This window comes from Barbus barbus, assembly GCF_936440315.1.
Source record: "Barbus barbus genome assembly, chromosome: 13".
Taxonomy (NCBI): domain Eukaryota; kingdom Metazoa; phylum Chordata; class Actinopteri; order Cypriniformes; family Cyprinidae; genus Barbus; species Barbus barbus.
In genome coordinates this window covers 7,770,724-7,797,306 of record NC_136741.1, presented here as the reverse complement: position 1 = coordinate 7,797,306, position 26,583 = coordinate 7,770,724, and the positions used below count along the sequence as shown (strand labels likewise).

At 38.2% G+C, this 26,583-nt stretch overlaps 3 protein-coding genes across 9 annotated transcripts in view; 2 read left to right on the top strand and 1 right to left on the bottom strand.

Annotated features, from left to right (window-relative positions):
* Nucleotides 1-16,038, top strand: part of adam23a (ADAM metallopeptidase domain 23a) — a 28,310-nt gene extending 12,272 nt beyond the window's left edge. The window contains exons 19-28 of one of the 6 annotated variants that reach the window (XR_013785020.1): nucleotides 503-553; nucleotides 646-709; nucleotides 881-986; nucleotides 3,641-3,760; nucleotides 3,843-4,011; nucleotides 5,294-5,405; nucleotides 5,674-5,764; nucleotides 6,640-6,730; nucleotides 10,446-10,637; nucleotides 11,249-11,902. Coding sequence is in view for 5 of the 6 variants with exons in the window: in XM_079432602.1 (XP_079288728.1) it covers nucleotides 503-553; nucleotides 646-709; nucleotides 881-986; nucleotides 3,641-3,760; nucleotides 3,843-4,011; nucleotides 5,294-5,405; nucleotides 6,640-6,730; nucleotides 15,487-15,769 (996 nt within the window). In the remaining variant the exon portion in view is untranslated. Of the gene's footprint in view, nucleotides 1-502; nucleotides 554-645; nucleotides 710-880; nucleotides 987-3,640; nucleotides 3,761-3,842; nucleotides 4,012-5,293; nucleotides 5,406-5,673; nucleotides 5,765-6,639; nucleotides 6,731-10,445; nucleotides 10,638-11,248; nucleotides 12,692-15,486 lie in introns of those variants that run through there. The other 5 variants (XM_079432602.1, XM_079432604.1, XM_079432605.1 and 2 more) reach the window with 5 other exon arrangements.
* A 228-nt stretch (nucleotides 16,039-16,266) lies between these two features.
* On the bottom strand, nucleotides 16,267-19,519 carry dytn (dystrotelin; the record flags this gene model as incomplete). Its single annotated transcript, XM_079432007.1, has 8 exons — nucleotides 19,489-19,519; nucleotides 18,505-18,563; nucleotides 18,139-18,213; nucleotides 17,842-18,043; nucleotides 17,670-17,755; nucleotides 17,454-17,548; nucleotides 16,930-17,093; nucleotides 16,267-16,396 (listed from the first exon to the last, which is right to left on the bottom strand). The coding sequence occupies exons 2-8, from the start codon at nucleotides 18,521-18,523 to the stop codon at nucleotides 16,267-16,269; spliced, it is 771 nt and encodes a 256-aa protein (XP_079288133.1). The 5' UTR covers nucleotides 18,524-18,563; nucleotides 19,489-19,519.
* LOC306879569 (caspase-3-like) lies at nucleotides 18,794-22,414 on the top strand. 2 transcript variants are annotated; one of them, XM_079432608.1, is made up of 5 exons: nucleotides 18,794-18,850; nucleotides 19,512-19,867; nucleotides 19,960-20,065; nucleotides 20,892-21,381; nucleotides 21,493-22,414. In XM_079432608.1, the coding sequence occupies exons 2-5, from the start codon at nucleotides 19,535-19,537 to the stop codon at nucleotides 21,623-21,625; spliced, it is 1,062 nt and encodes a 353-aa protein (XP_079288734.1). In that variant the 5' UTR covers nucleotides 18,794-18,850; nucleotides 19,512-19,534; the 3' UTR covers nucleotides 21,626-22,414. The 2 variants fall into 2 exon arrangements, with proteins under 2 accessions (XP_079288734.1, XP_079288735.1); XM_079432609.1 differs by having other exon boundaries at nucleotides 18,794-19,081; nucleotides 21,493-22,408.
* Nucleotides 22,415-26,583: the final 4,169 nt, after the last annotated feature.

Sequence of the window (26,583 nt, the reverse complement as noted above, 5' to 3'; positions counted from 1 at the left end):
AAATTAATGTTTTTTTATTATTATTTCCTTGGATTACACAAATTAAAGTGAGAGTTAATTTAATGAAATGTCCAGTATCTGATTCTTCCTGTAAATAATATTTGTAGTAAGTCATGGCTACACAATAGGGCAATTTTCTGACAATGGGCCATTATTAATTTATGCAGAAGATGCTACAGTTTCTACATGACAATCACAGGGATGATGGTTTTTCGCACAATACACCCCCCAAGCTTCACTATCTGCCATAACAGAAGGCATGTTATACTAAATGACAGCCTGCCTGCAGTTTTAACACTTCTAAAAATGATGAAGAGCTGAAGGAGTAACTTTGATAGTCCAGTTGTCAGCTGCTATCCAGTAACTAAAGTAAATCTCAATTTATATCATAAAAATACTAAAACGTAGATAATGCTGATCTAAATATTAAAATACAGTTTTTTTAATTAATTTTTTATCATTGAATCAAAAATACTTGTAAATATCTTTGTTATTCTTACAGTGCCCCCCTAATCTTCATAAGCAAGATGGCTACTCTTGTCAGCTCAATCAGGTCAGATATATAAAGCTATTTAAAGACACGGAAGACCAACATTTTGACTATTTTTGATCAAACCCTCTACAAACTGTTTACTACTATTCCAGGGTCGCTGTTACAGTGGTGAATGTAAGACCCGGGACAGTCAGTGCAAATACATCTGGGGTCCAAGTGAGTGATGCTGATGCCTTCAGAGTGCTTCAACTGTTCTTGCCAAAGAAAGCACTTTAAAATAACTGCAATCCACCCACTCTGTCTTTCAGTAATGCTTGCTTGTGTTTCCTCTTTTTCTTTTCTCTGTCACACTCCCTTCATTCTTTCTGTCTATTTCTCTTCTCTCAGAGGCTGGAGGGTCAGAGAAGCACTGCTATGAGAAGTTAAATACAGAGGGGACAGAAAAAGGGAACTGTGGGAGAGATGGAGACAAATGGGTGCCCTGCAGCAAACAGTGAGTCAGTTCCCCCAATTATTTGGAGAGCAGGAATATGCGGAACCATGAAACTTTAATATGGTACAAAACCTGGTCAAGTCTAGATGGTGGCTCTTGTTCTGCACATTTCTTGGCCATGTGCTTTGCTATTAATGCATTTTTACTGTTGAAACTTATAGAAAGCATTGAAAACTTTGTGTCTTTTTAAGTTTTCTGTAGGACACCAGGTAATGATAATGTGTTCTGTTACAGTAATGTTAGAATTAGGCCTTCTCGACTAAATATTAAAGGGGACCTATTATGCTCCTTTTAAGATGTAAAATAAATCTCTGATATCCCCAGTGTGTGTATGTGAAGTTTTAGTTCAAAATACCCCATAGATAATTTTTTATAGCTTGTTAAAATTGCCACTTTTAGGTTATGAGCCAACACGCTCTGTATTTGAGTATGTTGCTTTAATGCAAATGAGCTGGTGCTCCCGGAGAAGTTGGCGTAGTTTCAAGAGCTCAAGCTCCGAATTAGCAGTGCTAGCCATTGCAAATAAACATTCCCCTATTAGTACAAGCCTGTTATCTTTACAGAAAACATACTCGGTTTCAAAGTCAGTCATCTGATTATACTGTGCATAATAAATTTGCGTTTATGAATTACACAGACGGGGAGCACAGCAGGATAAAAATAACAACATAGCTGGTCTCGTGGTGCATGGCATGCTATCACAAACTTTATAAGACCCACTCGTGATTATGAGCTCAACAAACTCAAGCGATCGACTCACATTGCTTTCATATGCAATTTTTAACTACCACATTCCTATTCACGATCATTCATGAAGACAGCACCAGAGAAAACAGACAGAGACAATGTTAGCTTTAGCATCATTAGCCTTACAGAGTGCCAAGAAGCTCTTTCAGAAGGGCAATTTGGAAAACAAATGCGTGGTACTTTGTCTGGAGCTGACTTTCGCGCACTAAGTGTTAGTATTGATCCCTACACGTATTGGGGACTTTACCGTTTTTTTTCCGGGACATTTCCTTAGACAATGAAACTTGACCACAGTGTCCTCAGCGGCTCAGATGTAGGGAGTCTATGGAGACTCCTATGTTCGTTAGTGCGTTCCAAAACACAACACTTGATTTTAATGTGGTCATTAAAAATCCCATGACGCTCATCGTAAAGAGGAGGGGTGTAACCCCGGTGTCCTGGCCAAATTCCCTCCACTGGCCCTTGTCAATCATGGCCTCCCAATAATCCCCATCCACTTGATTGGATCTATGACTCTCTCTCCTCTCCACCTGTAGCTGGTGTGTGGTGAGCGCACTGGCGCCGTTGTGCTGTGGCTGCCGTCGCTTCATCCAAATGGATGCTGCACACTGGTGGTGGTTGAGGAGAGACCCCCTATATGATTGTAAAGCGCTTTGGGTGTACAACAATACACAATAAAGCGCTATATAAATGCATCATTCATTCAAATGCCTCTTTGACGCTGACATTGTATATCTCCAGCAGCTACAGCAAGTAATCATTAACGGTGGAAGCGGATCACAGCTTCTCATTCAGGGCTGTGTCTATGCTTATAGGGCTGTGTAACAAATGGGTGGGACTTTTTCCCCTCGGTGACGTGAACAGAGGGAGAAACAGCTCGTTTGGAGAGACTGTTTATGAATTGTTTAGATTATAAAAAAATAAGTGGGTGGATTTTTACCATTATAGGCTGGTTGTTTTCATACACTGCGGCCACACAACTGTGTTCAAACACCTTATAAAAGTGATTTTTGCATAATAGGTCCCCTTTAATTCATAAGCTGAACCTAATCACAGTATCATTTGCAGACTTTGCATGGAGGAATTTAACTTTCATCACTGCTTAACAAGTAAAATAAAATAACAAGTGAACCACTGTCATTTGTGCAGACCTTAGTTAAATTTAATTTCCTGTGCATGTTGTGTTAGGAAATATAGAAACATATAATGTTTTCGTGCAAATGAGATATGATCATTGCTAGGTTGATCAAGATGTAATTCATTAGATGTAAATTTTTCACTATTTTTTACCTGAGATTTTAAGTTAAACATATTCAGATATTCCTGATTCTCTTATGTTGGTAAATGGTAAAATGACATGCAGGTAAACATAAAATACTTTTTTCAATAAGCATTTCCTTTTTTATTTTCTTTTTTCAAAATTATTTAGATATACAACTTCACCAAAAAATATTTTGTCATATATGGCAATTTTAGTAGTGATATGACATTTCATCTTATATGAAAACTTCTAATATTTCTCCTGCTGAAACTGGATAAATGAAATAGCTTTATATCAACCCCACCCCTTGCATTTATATTATGAACCCCCAGGGGTTCACAAACCCTGCATTTGATAAACCCTATCTTTACCATTAGCAGTGATTGGAATGGGTATTTATTTGTGTTACATGGTTGTGTTACATGTACTCACATGATGTGTTTATCAGAAGTTACTGATAATATCGGCAACAACTTGATCTCTGTGGGTGTAAGGAAATGAGAAAAAGCAATGAATGCTTGCTCTAGCAATAAATACTGTAAAAATCGAAATGTGAATCCTACATGAAATTTGCAGAACAAAGGTTACCGTCTAGACATGATCACATAACCATCTCTAATACTTTCCAAATCCTGTGGATTTACAGCGATGTGTTCTGCGGGTACCTGCTGTGCAGTAATATTGGGAGAATCCCAAAGATCGGGACCCTGAAAGGCGACGTTACTCCCACCACATTTAACCATCAGGGGCGACTGTTGGGCTGCAGGTCTGTTCCTGGATCTCTGCAAATATTTTTCCAATATGCTTTAACAAAACTCCTGAAATACTTCTTTCTTTTACCTGTGTAGTGGGGGTCACGTGCTGTTGGATGATGACACTGATCTAGGGTATGTGGAAGATGGTACGCTGTGTGGCCCCTCTATGATGTGCCTTGAACGGAAATGTCTACCCATCTCCTCCCTGAACCTCACAGCCTGTCCGTCTGGCCCAGCTGGCCGAGTCTGCTCTTCTCACGGCGTGAGTGAGCATCATCTGACACTCTGCTGCTTAGATGGATCTCACACCACAGTCAGCCTTGAAAATTATTCAGTTTTCCAACCCACCAAAGCCAGAAATCCACTCAAATCCACTTACAACTTTAATCCAGAATTTTAACGTCAGTGATTGAATTCATCCCCTGCATTCCGTTTATATTCAGAGAAATGACAATCTATTCCATAACAATTGAAAATAACACAGTGTCATAGGTATCCAATATCTATAAGAAATGGGTCAATTTTTGTTTTAATTGTGCTTAAATCTGCTGTAGGACAGCACACATTGTCAATCAGTAAACTAGCCAATCAGACACACTGTCTGACTGTGGAGCATTTTGTGTTTTGGGATTTGCAGACATATTGTTTGTTGAGATGTCTTAGGAAGGCTGAGTTTTGAAGAGTGGGTATTGAAATTGGTGAAAAACAGCTGAAATCGCATGGGGTTTTCACACTTTTCAATGCCAAGGCCTCTCAAACACAGCATTCCCCTTGCGAGTGACCTTCTTAAAATATAAAGGCAGCTACACTAGTTTGGGGTCAGTAAGAAATTAATACTTTTATTCAGCAAAGGTGTGTTGAATTTATCAAAAGTGACAGTAAAGGCTTTAAAATTTTTACACAATATTTCTAAAAGATATCAAACAAATGGTGTTTTGAACTTTCTATTCATCCTGTAGAGTCCTGTAAAAAAGTATAACAGTTTCCACAGCTAAATTATAATAAAGATACGACACAGCTATATATGTAACAAAGAAAAAAATTACAATATTTGTATATATAAGTTTATTATTTATAAGTTAAAAATAAGTTTTTAAATAAAACAGTTATTTTAAACTCTAATATTATTTCACAGTACTGCTGTTTTTACTTTATTTTGATCAGATAAGTGCAGCATTTCTGAGCTTATTTTTTCAAAACATTAAAACCAAAAGCAAACTTTGAACAATAGTATGCATATTTTAAACCAATTTTATTGTAGTGTAAAAAAATTTTTTATCAATCGTAAATTCTAATTGTAATATTATAAAATATTATTGAACATTACTGTATTCATAAAACCCGAAGAGAAACATTTCCAGTTCAATTCAGGTTTATTTATAAAATTATTTTTCAACACATGTACAAACTGTAAAATGAAATTTCTTAAATACCTTTTAGTTAAACTGGCTATTCTGTAAATATTAAACCGAGGCTTACAGGGTTACCTTTATCATCGGTGTGTTACACATCATCACACACAAGTTTTTGTTCCACTCTTTCAGGTGTGCAATAATGAAGCAACCTGCACCTGTGATGCTACATGGGCAGGGACTGACTGCAGCATTCACGACCCCCCAAAAGAGCCGCCCGTCATCGAGGACCCGGGTCCCAAGGGTTCGTGACCTTTCTTAATTCTTTAAACCAAAAAAAAACTTTACCATATACATACAAAGAACTTACAGCCTAATCCTCAAATGCATACACACCTTAACTCCAATCCACTGCAAAGCCACTTCCAAAGATCTCTGCTTTTTGTAGGTGCCCATTTTGATATTGTGACTTTTCCCACTCACAAGACTTTCACAAACACTACAATTTATTTTAAAAATGGGGCCTTGAGTGACATTTTCTCTGCTGAATCACCCCTATTTCCTCTGCACAGTGAGCGTGGCCACAAACAGGCTGATAGGGGCAGTGGCAGGGACCATTCTGGCCCTGGGGGTGATTTTTGGAGGCACAGGGTGGGGAATAGAGTAAGCACCTCTTAACCCTTTAATGCCACTCCCCCAGCAAGAGGGAGATCCTGTGATCCCCTGTGTACGTGCGGTTGTGTGTACGTGTTCTCCCAGTGGCTTTGTCCGTTGTGTTGAATGTGATGGTGCCTTGTAATTTTTGTTGTGTAATTGGACTGATTGATTGGTATATCTTTTATTTTCTCCTCTCCCTTGGCTGCTATTATCATGGATATTTTTATTATCACCCTGTGTTAATGGAGTGTTGCGGTGTTTCCCTTTCTGGTCCATGTGGGGCATTAACACAGAACAAAAGATTTAAAGCGATAAAAGAGGACCAAGAACGGAGAACAAGACGAGGAAGGTGGAAAAACATGAGATGACTTGGACTCACATTGACATAAGATGCCATAGCGTCTTTTAACTGACACAAAATCCCCTCAGAACTGGCCCACTTTCTGAGCTAAGCTAAATATTCCACTCTAACTAGGTCCGACGTGTGTGTCTGAGTGGGTGAAAGTTCACCATGAGTGGGTTAACGTTTCTTTGTGTCTGTGTGTGCGCGTCTGTACATTTGTTTTTGTCAGTCCTGTATTGGTAGCGTAGCTCAAAACACCTCGGTGCTTTAAGATCTTACCTTACAATCCATCTTTTATTACTCCCCTGTGCCAAAATCTACAGCCCCTAAATTCTCCACACCCATGTCCAATAACATCCCACACACACACTATGCTATCAAGGGTAAGTTGAGTGTAATCTACCCTACGGATTAAACACTTGACTGAAAGAGTGTGTAACATAAGTGAAGTCCAGCATTTGATGTGTTAACCCTGCATGCTGTGCAGGTGCCCCCTGCAGCTTACGCCATGTTTCTCTCCCATCATGCCCTTCTACAGGTCCTAGCGCCACCAACCTTATCATAGGCTCCATCGCAGGGGCCATCCTGATGGCAGCCATAGTGCTGGGGGGGACGGGATGGGGATTTAAGTAAGAGCTGCACCGCATGCTTCCTATTGCCTGCCAGCCTGGAACAGGCTCACTCACAATTAAACATACACACTCTCACACACACTTTTGCATACATGCACACAACACTTGCCACTACACATTCATAATCACACATACACAAGGGCCTGGGCTTCTGCTACAGACAACAGATACCAAAACTAGGTCATCATTTAAAGTGCCAAATTCTGAGCTACATTCAATGATAGAATGCTAAGGGACGATATGTGTAATTTGTAGTTGGGGTTTTTTCTGTAGCAAAATATGCCATTCTAAGGTACTTAAATGTAACATTTTCTTAAGTATACTAATACATTCTTTACAGGCGACAGTAGATGGTAGGTTAGCTCATTAGCACATGCTAGCTAGATGTTTAGTTGTTTAAAAATTGGTCTCTAAAATGATCCGGCTACATCTCTAAACCACTAAATTACAGCTTTAGTCTAGGTCTAGACATAACCCAGTTGGTTTAGCGCTCTGTAGACTGTAGCAGAACCTCGTGCAGTCTGGCCCATTGCTTGACATGCATGCGAGCAAAATGGTAAAATGGATACTGAGCAAGATGTTTATGACAGTTATGAATTAACATAAGTATCAAAGAGAGTAATGTGTAGCCTTTTTTTGCTAACTACATGCTAGCATTTAAAACGTATATAATATTAGTAATGCCATGACCAGTTTTATGTAGTAAGGTGGGAACTTTTGGAGAAAGTAACATTGTATGCTTACTTAAAACTACACTATGTAACTTTTTTTTGTTCAAGTGCAGCATAAATCCATCTTCCAAACTATATTTTACCTTACTTTGAATCACTATATTGTAAAGTGGTCAGGACAGATTTCACGGGAAACTGCATAGTTGAGTCATTCATCTGTGCATGTATACATCGTATCTGTATAAGTAACAAAAAAGGTCCGACCACAACAAAGGAAAATCATACCGAAAAGAGTTTGTGAGTAAAAAATGAAAGCGACAGTGTCCACACTAAAAACAAATCAACACTAGCTTAGCTTTCCAGAAATAGGTTTAGTTTGCGCCCCTGAAAGCACACGTACATCTCAGAGACATCTATTTGATGTCTGCATTTACATCTGCAAGACGTATTTTTTAGATTGTTTGCTCATCTGCAATACGTCTATAGGACGTATCCTTTTAGATGTAAAAATAGACATCTATTAGAAAATTACAGCCAAAAGTCGCACAATGTGGCATCATATCAGTATTTTATTTTGCAAATTGTTTATTCTGTGTTGCAGTAAAAATAGCAACAGGTAGTGCCAGTAGCTCACCGAGTGCAACCATTTCACATCATCAAAATAATGGCACCCCCACAGTCCAAAATATGTATAAAACGATGTGGATTTTTAAAATAACGTAAATCTTTCATGGGTTTTCTACTACATATTTCAGTAAGAGACACCATCTACATTATATTAAGCCATACAAGTCTTAATACTCAGGGTTCCCTTTAAAACTACTTTTTGCAAAAAAAAACTACAACCCGAATTCTGGAAATACTGGGACGTTTTTTAAATTTGAATAAAATTAAAACTAAAAGACTTTTAAATCACGAGCCAATATTTTATTCACAATAGAACACAGAGAACATAACAAATGTTTAAACGTAGAAATCCACTAAATGAGCTCATTTCAAATTTGATGCCTGCTACAGGTCTGAAAAAAGTTGGCACGGGGGCAACAAAGGGCTGAAAAAGCAAGAAATTTTTAAAAGATTCAGCTGGGAGAACATCTAGCAACTAATTAAGTTAATTGACATCAGGTCTGTAACATGATTAGCTATAAAAGGGATGTCTTAGAGAGGCAGTTTCTCTTAGAGATGGGCAGAGGCTCTCCAATCTGTGAAAGAGTGTGTAAAAAGATTTTGGAATACTTTAAAAACAACGTTCCTCAACGCAAATCTCATCATCTACAGTGCATAACATCATCAAAAGATTCAGAGAAACTGGAGAAATCTCTGTGCTTAAGGGACAAGGCCGAAGACCTTTGTTGGATGCCCGTGGTCTTCAGGCACTCAGACGACACTGCATGATTCTGTCATTGACATTACTAAATGGGCCCAGGAATACTTCCAGAGTATTCCACTGTCGGTAAACACAATCCGCCGTGCAAACTGCAGATGCCAACTAAGCTCTATCATGCAAAAAGGAAGCCATATGTGAACATGGTCCAGAAGCGTCATCGTGTCCTGTGGGCCAAGGCTCATTTAAAATTAACTGTTTCAAAGTGGAAAAGTGTTCTATGGTCAGACGAGTCCAAATTTGACATTCTTGTTGGAAATCACTGATGCTGTGTCCTCCGACCTTCCAGCGTGTTATCAGCGTTCAGTTCAAAAACCAGCATCTCTGATGGTATGTGGGTGCATAAGTGCATATGACATGGGCAGCTTGCATGTTTTGGAAGGCACTATGAATCCTGAAAGGTATATAAAGGTTTTAGAGCAACATAAGCTCCCCTCCAGATGACATCTATTTCAGGGAAGGCTTTGTGTATTTCAGCAGGACCATGCAAAACCACATACTGCAGCTATTACAACAGCATGGCTTCGTAGTAGAAGAGTCCAGGTGCTGAATTGGCCTGCCTGCAGTCCAAATCCTTCACCTATAGAGAACATTTGGTGCATCATTAAACAAAAAATACGTCAAAGACGACCATAAACTCTTCAGCAGCTGGAAACCTATATCAGGCAAGAATGGGACCAAACTCCAACACCAAAACACCATAAACTCATAATCTCGATGCCCAGACGTCTTCAAACTATTTTGAAAAGATGAGGAGATGCTACACCATGGTAAACATGCCCCCGTCCCAACTATTTTGAGACCTGTAGCAGGCATCAAATTTGAAATGAAATTGTAAAATTTCTCAGTTTAAACTTTTATGTTATCTATGTTCTATTGTTGTTCTATATAAATTATTGGCTCATGTGATTTGAAATTCTTTTAGTTTTCATTTTATTCAAATTTAAAAAACGTCCCAACATTTCCAGAGTTTGGGTTGTACTTACCTGCTCATAAGATGTATTTTCAAATATCCATGTTTATTTAATTGCTTATTGGTTTATTATGTGGAAGTACCGTAAGCCATCAATTTAATCTGTGCAGAATAGCAGAACCAAAGCACAAGTCACCAAAAAAATGTCCTCCAGAAGTAACTTTTTTTTTTATTAAACTGCTAGTGGGCCAAAAGTTACATAGTGTAGCTTTAAAGAGTAAATGTGTGTAACATCAAACATGTTGACAGATGCATTTAGTTGAAAAACAGTATCTAAATGTAGATTAGCAACTGTTTGTCTGAGCACATGTAAAACCTTTCTAATAGCCAGCATAGACCAAACTAGGAGCAAGTTCTGGGAAGCTAGCTTTGAGATCTGGAGATCATCCAAGAGAACTTAGCTCACCGCAGCATGCTCGTTTGCACATAGCATCTTGACTGAGCCCATTTAGAGTTTGCATGTGGACTGGCACCAAGCCAGAGCTAAAGCGGAGTGCTATCAGAGCATCGCACAAAGGCTGGGCTCACCTCAAGTGAAGGGAGGGGAGGGGTGTTTGTTGTTTTCCTTGCTTTGAAAAGCGGGTTGGGTTGTTGGGGCGGGACGGGGTGGGCAGGGATGACGACTTTCTGACACGCTCTCCTCGCCGTGATCTCTCTCTCAATCCCCCCTCCGTTGTCTGAAAGGGTGAGAGTTTGAGCGGAGAGGGGTGGAGGTTGTGTCGTAGGCAGCCTTTGTGCCATGGCTGGCTGCCACGCCCTCTTATCTCCCGGAAGGCCCTGGGCCCCCCTGAAAACCTAGAACAGAGCAAGAGCCCTCACCCCCCACCCGGACTCGCCCGGCACCGCTGCCTTTACTGCCTGCTTCACAGAGACCTGGTACAGACACATGCGCTGCACTGCACCTGCATGCTACCCCAGTCTCCCACCTAACCTCTCTATGGACAGGTGCATGTTAAACTGCTGGGATGCCCCACATCAAGCCACGCTACGGGGAGGTTGTGTCAAACCCCTGTTGTTGTTGGTGTTGTTGCAGTTCTTGTTGCCTTTCTTGTTGTTCCTGGTGGTATCGTCGTGGTTCATGTTGTGGGTGTGACGTCCTTTTCTGACTCTCGATGTTGTACACTCTTTCTTGCTGTATTCTTTGTCTATGTCCGTGTTTTCTCCCAGGAGGTAATGTTCTTTTCCACATCCCTCGTTGTCTTTCTAACACATACTCACCTACAGTCAGCGGAGGGACACTCTGTGTCTCTCCTTGTTGCTGTGAAGAACCACCGTTTTACCCGCCGCAACCCGACGGCAACTAAACGTTATGGATAGCTTTCGATAAATGATTTGAATTGATCAAGAAGCTAAAGAAACGACTATCACGTGGTTGCTGCGGGTTGAGGCGGTAATATGGGCAGCGAATTGTATGTTGATGTCTCTGGCATTGCCTGCACTAACCCCCCTCTTGTTTGTTTTGTCCTGTGTGTCCTCATCATTGACAGAAATGTCAAGAAAAGACGATATGACCCTAACGCCAGTGCCATCTAAAGAGGCTAAGAGAACCTTGCCTAGTGTGCCCCTGGGTTCCGTCAGAACCCGCCGGACTGTACCCTCTCCTGCTGCTGATGCCACTGCCGACGGTGTTGGCGTTACTTGAATAAAAAAGGACATAAAGTGAGAGAAGAAAGGGACCGAATGGTCAAACATTTTTCATCCGAAGTCACGTAGAACTGCTTCTCTAGCGCTGCCCCCGTTCCTTTGCCCATCTGGCCCTGAGCATCCACACTGAGCCGTTTAGCAACCCTGATAACTGGTAGTGGATGGTACCACTCATCAGGGCATGACTTCACGTTTACACGCCCTGACCTCCAGTTCCGACCCAGGCATGATCAGCTTCAGCTGTGGACCTCGCATGGCAGAGGAGGGACACCAATTCAAGATAAACATATTGTTAATTTTAAAAAAAGGAGAATGATTTGAAGTTCCAGTAGGTTGGTAACACATCCATGTGTGTTTCAATGGGCTAAATGACCACGTCCTAAGAGAGGCACCCATATCGGACAGACATTTCAAGGCATAAATTTTAACGTTTTTTGTTATTTCAGCATGTTATAATTACAGGCATTTTCTGTAGTATTAATGAAACAAAGAAACCCAAACAAAAATGAAAAAAAAAATCAATCCATTTGGCCAGCAGCGTATACTGCTGCATGATCAAATCACCACTTTTATATATATATATGCCTAATGACGTCAATTACTGTTCCCCTTTGAAAAAAAAACAACAACAAAAAAGAAACAAACAAAAAAAGAAAATAAAAAACTATTAAACTGGTTGGGCCCTGTAGGTCTGCCCTGACCTGAATGCCATCACTGGGCAATCAGAGAGCTGCATGATGTAACTGCACTGGGGCAGAGCCCACACAGCCTGCTGCGCTTTTCAAGGTATCTGCATGTCAAAGGAAAAACAGTTAACATTTACTTACTATGCAAAGGGGGAACATTGCACAAACCCTACTGTTTGGTAAAGAATTCTCAATTGAGACTAACATTGAAATCCATCTCAAGCTAGCAGATTATTAATAAGGCAGTCTTTTATATGCTCGGCCATCTATGTTTGACATTATAATAAGCTTCTTATTACTTAAAAAGAATGTTTCTATGAAAATCTCAGCTTCTGAAAATTAAAATGTCATTGTCATCTGTTTGGGACAGCATAATTGAGGCACTTGTGATATTAAAATGATATTATTAATAGAATGGGGCTGTTTCAGTAGAGAGAGCTCTAGTTTGGGGCTATGCCACTGGAATAAGAGCAGAAAGAGAGGGTGTTTTTCTATACCATCATTGATCTACACCATCAGGTTTTTGAACTCATCTTCTAAACCCTGAAAACTTTTACAGCCATCTCATGTTCCCATGGAAACATTGCCAAAACGACAAATAATGATAATAAAAAAACTTAACAAAATATTTCAACTTTGAGATCTTTTTTCCCTAATTTTGACATCAAACAAGTCATCAGTTCAGAAGTCTTTCTTTTAGAACATTCAGTTTGTCTCTTTTATTGGTAGACTTTGCATTCACACTGAAATTTAAAAACACAAAATTTATAACAAATTTATGGTGTACTAAAAAAAAATCAATGTTTATTTATTATCCAACAGACTTGTAAAATAACATTCAAAATGTCTAGTATTAAAATAAAAATCAATGCAAAAAAAGCACATAAATTCACTATAAAATCACACATTAATTAGGCATGAATGATATAATTTATTGCTCGACATTAGATTTTCTAAATTTATTGGTAATGGTATCAGTGTCCAATATTGAATTCTGTCTATATTAGTTTTCCCACATCAACTTGTGCACATGTGAATTGCTGAAAGGTTTTTTCTGCTTATCGCAGGGCTACAAATGTTCATAGTATGTGTATTCTATATAATTTTGTTTCAAAAACTCTTAAAAAACCGACTTCTCGTTTACCTATAAGCCATAAACTACAGTTCTGTTCTCTTATTATTTATATTTTTGTCAAGAATAATCTTATCAAACAGTAGGCCTGAATATTGTTTTGTTATATGTTGTGGCTTTTTCCTTAGTTTCACTGTGATATGATAATTTCAGACAAAATTGCAATTGTCTATAATATTGGTAAGTTATTGGTAAGTGCTATAATTAAGGGTCACCTGGTCATTATCTCTTAATAAACCCAGACAGACCCAAATCAAAGCAAACGCTTCTATATTAGGTGTTAAACCTATTTATTTTTAGATTTCATTAAATTGTGAATCATCTGCTGTTATGATTAACCTTATGATGGAATAAGAGATGGAAATTGGCTTGTATTGGTTGCAGGTAAGAGAAAGTTATTTTGGCTGCCGTCATGCCAAACTGGTGGTCCTTACAGAAGTGACAAGATGAGAAACAGAATCTCTGACTCCCTCTGCTGCCGTCATTAGCTTTTCTTTCTGCAGACTGACCGACCCTGACGGAGAAAAAAACAAAAAACGGCCACAAAAATATATATAATTATTTTATTTAATATTTTAACTAATTTATTAACATATCTTAAAATCACTTGCTGCATTTTGGATATGCAACTAATTATAGACAATACTATTAAGTATTATAAAAAATGACGGCACAAACCTGTGGCTGCATATAGAGAAAGCTCATTTCGAAGTCGCTGTACAAGCTCACAAAGTTCCTCTTCCTCATCCATCTCTGAGTCATCTGAGTCTGAGTGCTCTTCCAAAGCTAAATCAGACATGGATCGATGAAGAAAAGAAAGATCTTGTATGTTATGCAGTAGCTCCTCCTCTTCAGCTTCCTCTTGCTGCCCTGAAGCTGTATGGTCATCCTCTTCTGTGTCATCCAGATTTGTGGAGATGTCTTCTGATACCTCATAAAGAGTGTCCTCATCCACTTCTATTCTTCCTTCCTGATATGCTTCTCTTCCCTCCTGAACCCCCTCTTCTCCACTGGAGCTGTCTTGAGGTTTTAAACACCCAGGTTGAGTCCAGTCGTTTCCACTAATGCTGTCATCATTTTCTGGTTGAAGGTCTGAATGGGAACGAAAGTCAATTCTGAGCTGATCTCTGTCCCTCACACAAAACATCTGTGACAATGACAAAAAATATCTATTAAAGAACCTGTTATATGTTCCTTGTCATTTCTTGAATCTGTTTAAAATTAAATCCATTTGGATAACACAGTTTTAACATAAACCAATAAACTAAATGTTATATTTGTCATATTTAAATCCTCTGCACTTATAAAATCATTGCATATAGTTTATTATTACCTATTTAAATTTGTTAGATTATTAAAATAAAATGTATATTTTTAAACATTTATTTATATTACTATATTATATTAAATTCAGCATATATGTTCATTAATTTATTCAGTTAAAATGGTTAACAAAATATGGCTAGCTGTGGAACAAGCAATATGTAATTAGTTAAAATGGGACAAATTGGATGTAAGCCTATTGATAATAAATATATTAAACCTGGTTATTGTGCATAAACTAAATGTGTTCTAAATATATTAAAACTCATTCAGTTTATTACATAAATCTTACCTGTTTCTTATGTTTCTTTAACTGACAAATATGCATTACATTTAGTATCTTAGTTTATGTTAAAACTGATGGAAATAATTCAAATACAGAAATCTTAGATTTAGGCCCAGATATTTTTGGACCGCCCTCTTTATGACCCCTCTCACATGTCTGACTCTGTCCAGTTCTTCTTCCAGATGCTGGTTATGTTGGTTCAGTGCCTCCATCATGCTCTTCAGCTCAGTACATTTGTCCTCCAGTGAATCATGCTCTGACTGGGCTGAAACTCTCCACACTTGAAACTCTTTCTCCAGGAGCCTGATCATAACACCACATAACATCACTGAGGTCCAATACAAAAATACAATTACTAAAATATGGTATGCAAGGCTGCCTGTTTTTTTGTTTTGTTTTTTAATACTCAAAAGATTTATTTTGGGCCCACCATTTATCTCTCTGCAGATCCCTCATGGCCTTCTGAGTAACACTGAGGTCTTTTTGGAGAATAGCTGTTTCTCTCTATAACACCATAAACATAGGGGTTTCATTTATTATGTATCATTATGATAATCTATGTGAATTTTACTTATAAGAACCCCTTGTTGCACTCTATAATGTGAAACGTTGCAGGTACGTTACCTGAGGAATCTCTGTGTCCTCTGTCTGCAGGCCTTTAGACTCTACTGGAACCGCAGCAGGGGTGGCAGACAGACTCATTTCAGGAGCATTATGCATGTCTGGATCTGCTACAGAGTGCAGCACTGGAGAAGGGGCACTGCAAACACACATCGACACATCATCTATATGCTGTGTTCCATCAATGAAAAACACATGGTGTACACACAAAATGTGTACCTGTATTGCAGCTCTGCGCTGGAGTCTGCTCTCAGGGCTCTCTTCCTCTCTGCTTCTCTCCGAGCGTGTCGAGGTGCCAAAGCGTGTCGAGCACTAGAGGCCAGTGACGCCATTGACTCCTTCCAGGATGGCTGAACAAAGAATATGTATATAACCATAATATATATAGCATAATTAAAAGAACAGAAGTATTGTCAGTTACTATATTTGTCATTTTATATATCAGGTAATTAATTAATTATTGATAGCACATATTAATATTTCCTGTGAATACATAATGCTGTATGTGTGGTAAATGGTAAAATGGTTCCTGTGTCCTAGTAAACCAAATGGCTTAAAATAATAATAAAACATACACACACACACACACACACTCATTTACCATTTTATTGCTGAATTTTATTTAATGAATTTCATTTAATTTGCCTATTCCAGCCTACAGTTTACATCACTCTAGCCTGCTATGGATGCACTTATGTTGTTATTAAAATCCTGGCCTAATGAAAAGCTGCTGAAAGTTCAAATTCTGTAATATTTCTAAATGAATAAACAAACAAACACTAAGTTAAGACTAAAAACCCCAGTTAATATACATCATGCTTGTTTGCGCACCTGAGTGCAATATTCCAGTACAGGATGAGAGGGCTTGTGTTTCCTGCTGCGTCTCTCAGTCAGAAAGCAGCTTTGGCACAGGTGTACGTTCAGGCATTTCAAACAGCGATACCTATGGACAGGTCACACCATTATCATCTACTAGAGAGCATGCATGTCAACCCAAATACTGTAACAGTATTATTTATATACTATTATAGTTTTTATTCATATTTTAAATTCACTTTTATTTGATATATGTTCTGTTTTATTTTCAGTAATTATGTATTTTTGGCATTTATGTTTCTTTTATTCATTAATGAAGTTTTAGCTTTGTTTTTAGTTAACAGTAATAACCCTGAACCAGTGTTGCCAAGTCCACTTTAACACTGTGGCCATGGGTTGTTTTCATGTCCGAAAAACGTGTTTTACGTTTTTTAATGTGATTTTTACTGGGGGACCCCCTTCGAAACACCATTGAGCAAGTTTTGGGTTAGTTTTGAGTAGCAATTGGGTGGGTTATGTTGTGAAAACCTGGCAACCCTGCCTGAAACATACATATTACAAACACTTTTCTACACAACATATACATGCACACAGCTGTGGGCCAGTAGACCATCTTAAAACCCCATCAAGTATGTATGGTAATACTATGAAAAAGCATACCTGAGGCCAGTGATAGGAAAGGCTTTACAGGCATGGCAGCGGACTCTGTGCTGTACAGCTTCACTCACTGAAATCCTGTAGAGAGTGGACAGCCATAACAGCAGCCGGGGTTCTGACTGCAGCCAGCCAATAAAATGCTCTTCAGTCACATGTGCACTATTTACCTGAGAGAAAATCGGTATTGTATGTTGCTTTGAATAAAATATTCTCCTCTTGTGAGTGACAAACTTTCTCAAATTAATAATTCATTCAGAAGGTTGGAATAATTGCGTTTTTTTTGTTTTAGAAGACGTATCTTATGCTCACCAAAGCTGCATTTATTTTCATCATAAATACAGTAAAAACAGTAATTATTGGGAAAATATACTATACCCCATTAAAGCAAGAGCACACTGCAGCTTCAGCTTGACCAAAAATATGGTTTTCCTGGACCACTGCTGGAACCTTAACCAGAATATTGTTTAGTTAGAAATTTGCTAGTATTTGTTAGGGGTGGGTGTAATTCGTTGGATTGTTTTTCTCACCTGGCTGAGGTCTTCCAGCAGGATTTTGAGTGCACTTCGACTGATAGAGCCCCTGTCACTCTTCCCACTGTAGCTCTCAGCCAATCGAAACAGAGCTGCAAAAGAGACAAACACAGACTCTAAGCAATGTTGCCATGATCCTAGCAACATTATTTCATCCTGAAAGATAGATTAAATCTGAGGAGGTGATAGAAATTAAGTGAATGTGGAACAGACCTCTCCGTTTAGCTGAGAGAGTGTCTCCACAGAGGACTATCAGCGCGGCCTCCATTGACCTGAGCAGAATAACACCAGTTTGCTCTCTAAAAGAAAGCAGAAAGTTTAAAGTGCACATGCATAAATACAAAAACAGAATATACAATGTCGAAGCAACAGAGTTATGTTTCACCTGTCAAACAGTTTAAAGAGAAGCCTGGTGGTTTGATCTGTGGCTTCAGGAACCGCCTCATCAGGAAGTTCATGTGAAATGCTCTGGAATAGTTCTTCTAGATGCTGCTGTACATCTTCTTGAGCAAGACTAATCATTGGTTCCCCAGAACTGCACAAAGTATTTCGAACTGGGCGCAAATCCTGCAGTGACACCAGCTGCACTGAAGATTGAAATGAAAGACACAGGTGGGTGAGATAATATAATGCTAATGCATCCAGCTGTATTTCACATAAAAATAAACATGGAAAAACTCACTCTGACATAGTTTTTGTAACGTGCGAAGCTTTAGAGCAGCTCGATACACTGCGGAACGAATTTCATTTAGACCTTCTATGGGAGAAATATGTGAAATGACACATGAAAAGACTAACAATAATTGCATTAACTGCAAAACACAACTTGTTTCAAGAAATTGATGAGATCTTTTTCGATAAATGTATTTTAAAACTAAAAATATAGCTTGCATTGTCCTGAATTTGTGCCAATTTCATTGTAAACACACACTCAATATAAATAATAATTTATAAATATCTTATTATCTACAAAACCACATCACTGCTTTTAACACAAACATTTTTTTCCATTTCCAGTCTTTTATTAATGCAGAGGGATCAAACTTACCAGTGTTATCCAAATCCATAACAGTCCACTGCTCAATAAGCCACAAGGTTATTTCTAAACTAGTGGGAAAATGAATAAATAGCCTAATTACACTTTTATTTACATTTTAGAGTTATTGTAAATGCTATTTATTACATTTTATTTACATTTTATTGTAAATACTGTTTACAATTCCATTAAATAAAGTATAAAAAATTAAATAAGAAAGTTAGTTATTACTACTTCATTTGCTATTTACAGCTGTCGGCCCAACAGAAAGACTAGGCAACCTTGAATATCTGGCAACCCCACACTAGTCTAGGCGCGGCCACGCGGTTTTAGAGGGAAAACATTATCTGATAAGACGGTGGGTGATTTGCATGTACAATTGTAAATGTAACAAAGTATTTATTAACAACAACATATCTTAAAGCGTCTATGTTACTATCACTGCACATTAGATAGACTGCAATATGTATAATTAGTGCAAATAAGACAAGCTACTGTTACACTCTCACCGTGTTCATAGTAATACAAGGAAAGCGAAAGTAAAAAAATAGTTGAGAAACGGCACTATAAACACATTTTCTTGTATCCGGTAAGTCATAAACAAAACACATAATAGTAAATTGTCAAGTAAGTATTAGACAATATGTGGAACTATTAATAAATCGAGTTAAAACATAATAGTGAACATATGGCTCACCTGAACGCTGTAACACGAAATTTTCCAGGTGTGAACATCAAGCCTTGTGCAACTTACAAACTTGCATGCACAAGCTGCCAGTTAGCTGGTTTGTATTACTTGCTGTTAATAATGTATGAGCAGAGCTTTTGTTTCATTTAGTCCATGTCAGTACTATTGGCTATTAGCTTATTGACTACTTTTTAACTCTCTGTATTATTATTGTATAGCATGTATCTTTGCTTTTATGTGAATAAGAACAATTTACTGTGCTGAAGATGCTTTGCGTTTAATTACTAGCTATTATTACACAGACTAACCTCTCTCTTCTTCTTCTCTCCAGTTCTTCAAGGCTGATTTTAAACTATGGGTGAATCAAATAACAGAATTCTCCAAAATAAAACTTTCCTCTTGGAGACTTTATCTGAAGATCCCAATATCATCTTGCAGCATGTGCAGGAGGCCAAACTTATTACTAAACGCGACTACAACAACATCTCAGATATTACTATAAGACAGAATAAAGTCATCGAACTACTTGACAAACTCATGGGAAAGGGGGAGGAAACCTGTCGCCAGTTCATAGACCTTTTAAGAAAGGAGAGCATACTGGAAGATTTCCCAAAATTAAAGGATCATGCCGTTATCGCTTTTCCAGCCGCTTTTCCAGCCATGCCACACACCTCTCCAGTGCAGGAGGTGAAGTTGATATTTGAAAGTTTCAGCCTACTGTAAATGCAGCAGTCAAGTATGTTCTGTTCCACTGAGGTGCATATGTGCTTTTATTTCAGGTCTCTCAATACAAAATAGAACAAATTCCACGTGGTATCTGCGTAATCATCAATAATGTAGATTTTGCGACCATGGCTGAAAGAAGGGGATCAGATGAAGACCAAAGTTAGTTGTTTAAACATTTTTTGATGTAATTATGTAGTAAGCGTAAGATACTTTAAAGGAATAGTTCATCCACAAATGAAAGTTTGCTGATATTTTATACACCCTCAAGCGAATGATGTGTTTGTTCCTTCATCAAAACAGATTTGGAGAAATTTAGCATTATATCACTTGTGCACCAGCGGATCCTTTGCAGTAAATGGGTGCCGTTGGAATGAGAGTTCAAACAGCTGATAAAAACACCACAATAATTTATTAAAAACAGCTTTTAGCTTTCACAAGATGTTAATTGATAGACTGGAGTTGTGTGGATTATTGTGATGTTTTTATCAGCTGTTTGGACTCTCATTCTGATGACACCCATTCACTGCAAAGGATCCATTGGTGGACCGTCCTTAGCTGACGCGGGTCCCAGTGCGATGTAGGGAGCGGGGCCCCCTCGGTCCGTTCGCAATTGTGTTCAGGGGAAGGTTGTGCGGGGCCCGGTGTGTCCGCACCAGTTTCACCGTCCTGGATGTAATGCTTAATTTCTCCAAATCTGTTCTGATACAAAGAAACAAACTCATCTACACCTTAGATGGCCTAAAAGTGGGTAAATTTTCAGCAAATTTTCATTTTGGGGTGAAATATTCCTTCCTAAAACTTTAAATAATTGGATTTGCTTAAATAATTCTAATTATCTGTTTATTTATACTTTTAAAAATAGTTTTAAGAATAATTTACATTTTTATTCAATTATAAATTATAATATGTATAAATATTATTTATTTAGAATCATTTGTTCAGCTGGATTCATGAAGTTGCTCTTATTCTCTCTTTTAAACCCTAGAGTGTCTTGCCGAAGTGTTCAACTGGCTGGGGTTTAAGGTGGTGGAGCACAGAAATAAAACTGCAGCTGAGATGAAGAATCTCCTCAAGGACGTGGGGAAGACAATAGATGGAGACTGCTTTGTATGCTGCATCCTCTCCCATGGTGAAAGGGAAGGAGTCTGTGGAACCGATGGTGCTCTTATTTCTGTTGATGAAATACGAGAGCCTTTCAATGGCAACAACTGCCAGAGGCTAGCCGGCAAGCCCAAGCTGTTTTTCATACAGGCATGTCGTGGGAAAAGAAATCAACAACATATGCATGTCCAAGCGGATGCTCCAGATGATGGAGAGTCAGAGATGGAGGATGATTTTGATATCACAATCCCGGTTGACACGGATTTCCTTGTTGCCAGGTCAACCACTGATGGTCACTATTCTTATAGAAGCCCAAAAGAGGGCTCCTGGTTTATTCAGTCAGTTTGCCGAAACCTAAAGCAGCATTGTCCAAAGTTAGTAACATGCATTTTTTAATGCAGCATTTTTATGTTCATCATGATAATTCAAAAAATTCTATATGTATTTAAAAAAAAAGTAATTTTGTATTCTTTTTATGTTTCCAGAGGTACAGACATCCTGACCATCCTGCTTAGTGTGAATAATGAAGTTGCCAGGGAGGGATTGAGGAGCAAACAGATGCCTATCCATGAAGTCGCCATGAGGAAGAACCTGGTCCTGCTGCCAGTAAACCACTGAAAGCTCCTTCAGTGTACCGCATGGCTTTATGGTTTTATAGGATCTTTTTTAAGGCAATCTATACTTTGCTGTTACATTCCTGTATCTTTGTTCATGTTCTTAAAGTTTGTTTTTAAATCAGGAATGGGGCTGTTTACAAGGCAATCATGAGCCATTTGAGATCAGTTTATTTTTAAGTTTTATAAGTAACTTTTTGATTAAAATAATTACTGCATTTTGCAGATGTTTTACACATTTGTACTGTTATTTTAATGTTCTTTCTGTATCAAATTCAAATACACTGATCCAGGTATTTTATAATAAAATCTTTCAATATGGTAATTTAATGCATTGAGAATTAAATGTATTTTGATAAAATATTACTCATAGTCATCTGCAATGCAACACATAAGCATACATATGTAGGGTAGGACAACAAAAAGTGTATGTATCAAATCTAATTTGAGCGACGAATGGAGCTCAATCGTAGTTCAGGCAGAGCACGGCATGACTGCAGCATCAGCCAAGTAGGGCTCGCTGCATCCTGCGGTGGACATCCAATCCCGCCCTCATCCAAGTATGACGTCACAAGCCACGCCCATACCAATACAAGCAATTTACAGCCGTTTCAGGGATCTAAATAAAATAATGTTGCCTTTCGTTTTACTAATACACGTTTTCTTATTTCTTTAAAGGATGTCTAGACTAAAATGGCACAACTTAAATCTAATATATTTAATATGTCTAATGTACAGAGCTGATTTCTCATCACTAGGCAAATTGTAATAAAAAACCTCTACACCTTACCTTATTCAACCTTATTGTAATGAGATTAATTTTCATTTATTACTATCAATTTTAAACTAAGACACATTTTAGATTTATCACTTTTAAAGGGTACAATTAGATTTTGTTATTGTAAAAGTCACAACACATTGTTATAATTTATAATTGTCATTTAATTTTTTAAAGATGCGTTGTTCCACTTATCATCAATTGTTAACATTTGAATGATAGGATTGACAGTTCTCCATATGCAGTAGTCTGCACATACATATGCTAAATATAGATTGCTTGCTTTGATAGATTATAACAAGTAACATGGCATTGACATTCAGGCCTTGTTCATCAACAAAACTTCATATGAAGTGTGTCCAGGTCCTCCACATATTTAAAGATGAATAAACAGACATCTCTTGCTTCATTAGGTATTTTTATATTTATTATTTTACAAAAATAATTTAATGAAAAATTTTACAAATTTACTGTTGAAACTGCAGCAGGAACCCCTCATCCCAGCAGAACTGCTCTGCATCAGGCTAGGACCAAAAATGCGTAGAATACTGTAAAACATGACAAACAAAGATTGACAATAATTACAGTATGTGATCTTTCCATTAATATAGAATAATACAAAGATAATTTGTCACAAACACAGAGTTATCCAGCAATTCATAGTGAAAGGATGTGGTTGCTCAACCAAGTTACTGTGCAAGGATACTGTGATCAGTGTATATCATTAAAAATATCATATGTATGTGAGTGAGTGTTTTGTGTGTGTGTGATGTGGGGTGGTAAGTACATATGTGTGAGTCGGTGAGATGAGTGTTATAAAAAAATTGCACATTCGGTCAACATTCATTATATGTTGTAAGAATCAGTGCACTAATAAATATATAGTGCACTGATTTTTATGACATAAAATTAACTTTAACTGAATGTGCACATTTTTTAATAACCCTTTTTTTTTATAATAGCTACATAACACTCTTACCTACTCATACCCACTCTATACCTCTCACATATGTATTTACCTCTCCCCACACACATGATATTTTTAATGACACTGATCACAGAACCCTTGCACAGTATCTTGGTTGAGGAACCACATCATTTCACTGTCTTGCTGGATAACACACTCACACACAATCACACAAACAAACATGCATACATATGTTAGTGATATCTAAGTAATAACGTGCCTGTGTACAGTTCAAAACACATAAGCATGCTGAACTGTTGTTTACACACATGCACACAAAGGACGCACACATTCAAGTTGTCAACGTTTTAAGTCTGCGTAAAGACCAAAGATGTTGTTTTTTTTTTTTACTTACCAACACAGCAAACTTCTTCTTTTTAGCAGTTTGCAAACAATTAGACTTATCTTCTTGCTTTTTCCTGTTTCAAAATAATAAGAATGTGACGTATTTGGACACAGGCGTGGCTTTGTGACATCACACTTGGATGTGGGCGGGGTTGGATGTCCACCGCAGGCTGCAGCAGCTGATTGTAACTCCTCCCACTACAATTAATAAGATATATAAGAGCATCTGTACTCACACTTGCCAAGTTGCCATCATCTGTCGCACAGACATGCGCTTAGTCAGCCTTGAGTTCTGTCGCACAGACACTCGCTTTTACGCTCAAGACAGCTTCAGAAACGCTAATCCGTTGCACAGATACTCGATTAACAGTCTTCGATCTCGTTGGCCATAGCTTGTTTGGAATCGGCTGTTGCTTAAAACTGTTTAGTCACTATTTGGAACCTACTGTTTGCCAGGATTTCATGTTTATCATTGGGAACATTCTCGTTGTTAAGGTTAGCTGTGTGTTTTAGCAAATATGCTGTTGAAAAGCTTCTGTTTGTTATTGGAATGATGTTGCAGTCTTTTGTTATCGTCAACATGCTTAATACACTTGGGCCCGGTTTCACAGACAGGATTTAGATTAAGCCTGTATTAGGCTGTAGTTCAATTAGTAAATTTAAGTAATTTTAATAAACCTTCTTAGAAAAAAACATTACTGGGGTGCATCTTGAGACAAAACAAAGGCACTGATATATTTTAAGATCAATCAGTGTAAGTTTCTTTCAGTTGAAACAGCTAAGACTTACATTTTAGTCTAGGACTAGGCTTAAGCCTCGCCTGTGAAACCGGGGGTTGGTGTTATGGGAAAAGTATCATAGTTGTCAGTTGTTGTCAGATTTCATTGGTGATTTCAAATATTAATTTAATCATAGGCTTGGCGATCAGTTAGGAGAATTTGATGTTTCCCCATTTAAAGAGATAGTAGCTGCACGTGCATGCCCAAGAGGCGTTTCAAAGATGCCGAGTGACATGACTTGCCTTAAAGGGGCTATTTTCAGTGAAGCTAAAGCCTGTTTGAGTCGCTAAATATCTCTAGATGACATTATATGCCTTTTAGCATATCCATTACCTGCATTGCATTCTACCTAGTGTCAGCATTTTATTGTTCACTTCTCTGCTACTCTCTGTGCTCACATACAGTAATGTATTTAATACAGCCATATTGCATAAACCGTTCATAATTCTTTTGTTGTCAGACAGTTTGAAATAGTAACTGAAATGCTTTTTTAAATTCTGATTTATAATCCAGATGTTGTCTGTCAGTCTCTATATACATAAGACATTGCTTGTCGCTAGGCACTTGGAAAAGTCGTCTGGAAGTCGTTATCTAGCAATAAGTGCATAACTGTTGCACTGATGGGAGGAATTGCAGCACGCAGAGTGGCCGATAGGTCCTGCCTTCTATGAGCCATTTGCTGATGGATTAAGTAGCTTCGGCTGCTGTTGTAGGCTCTAGTTGCTGTGGAGGCGGTCGGTGCTCTGAGACGCGCATTTAGGACAGCGCATAACTTAAGCATTGACTGTTCAGCCTGAGAAAACGCAATTCAGGATTCATGTGTTTAGAACATTATGAGACAGTCATTGTCAGATTTCATTGGCGATTTTAATGATGATGTTTAGTTAGAGACTTGATGATAACCTTTGATGGAGTGGTGTTTCCCCGTTCAAGGATAGAGGAGCTGTGCATTTCAAAGACTGATTCACATGAAGTGACTAGCCTAGAAGGGACTTTGACACGGACGTTCCACTGGCTACATGTGACTTCATTTCAACTGTGCTGTAGTCTGATTTCAACATATTAAGAGGGTCCACATTAACACAGATATTTAGCCTTTCATTCTTCACACCATTTCTCTAGGGCCGCAGGTTGGCATAGCTACATTAAAATTATTCTAAAATCGCTCATTTAACAATAGTGGGATAATGCTATTCATGCTAGCACAATATCATCTTCAGTCCCTCTATGCCTACGTTAAGGATGTTGCCTAGCTTCAAGCAGCTAACTTTGTACATAATTTTATTTGGGGGAATATTACTCAAGCATTTTTTATTCCTCTCATGGAGTTATTCAACATTGTCTGATATACATCAATTCTAGTTTATCCTCAACAGTTGTCTTTTATTAGAGATCAGCTTCCTGATCATAATATATCTTCACCAGCTGAGATGAGAGTATTCGCTAAGAGACAATCAGCCTGAACGCAGAGGGCGGGAAGTTGAACAGAGAAGACCAATCGATGAGAGTAGGAGGTACACAGACCAAAGTCCACTGATGGTTCGAGGACATCTGATTGAGGAAGCACAGTAGTTCATCAACCTTGTGAGCATAGTGGGCACTGATGGAGGGACATAGGCTAAATCAACAGCCGAATAAAGATGAACAATGGAGACATAGAGGCTTTCCAAGAAGACCTGGAAGGCACTGGCATCAAATGGGAAGATGTGGATAATATGGCCATGGAATGTCTTGTTGCCCATCGTGCCAACACGTGACCTGATCTGATAATGTTGAAATCTCTGCGAAGTAAGAAGTTACTCTGTTTAAATATTAAGGCACACCACCTCTCCTAACCATCCAGAGAGTGCACTCCCTGAATGATCTTATAACTGAACTTACTACGTCTTTGTGTTGGTGGGTTCAAACCTCAGTGAGGTTTGCCTGTGGATAACTCAGAACTGAACCCTTCAGAGCGAAGCCTGCCGCCAAACATAAAGTTCAGGACCTCTACAATATTCTGACATCGAACAGAGTGGTCCTGACTGAAATGCAGGTTTAACAAAAGAGCTGTTATTTCTACAAACTGCAGTTTGTGACTAGTGCTTGAATTA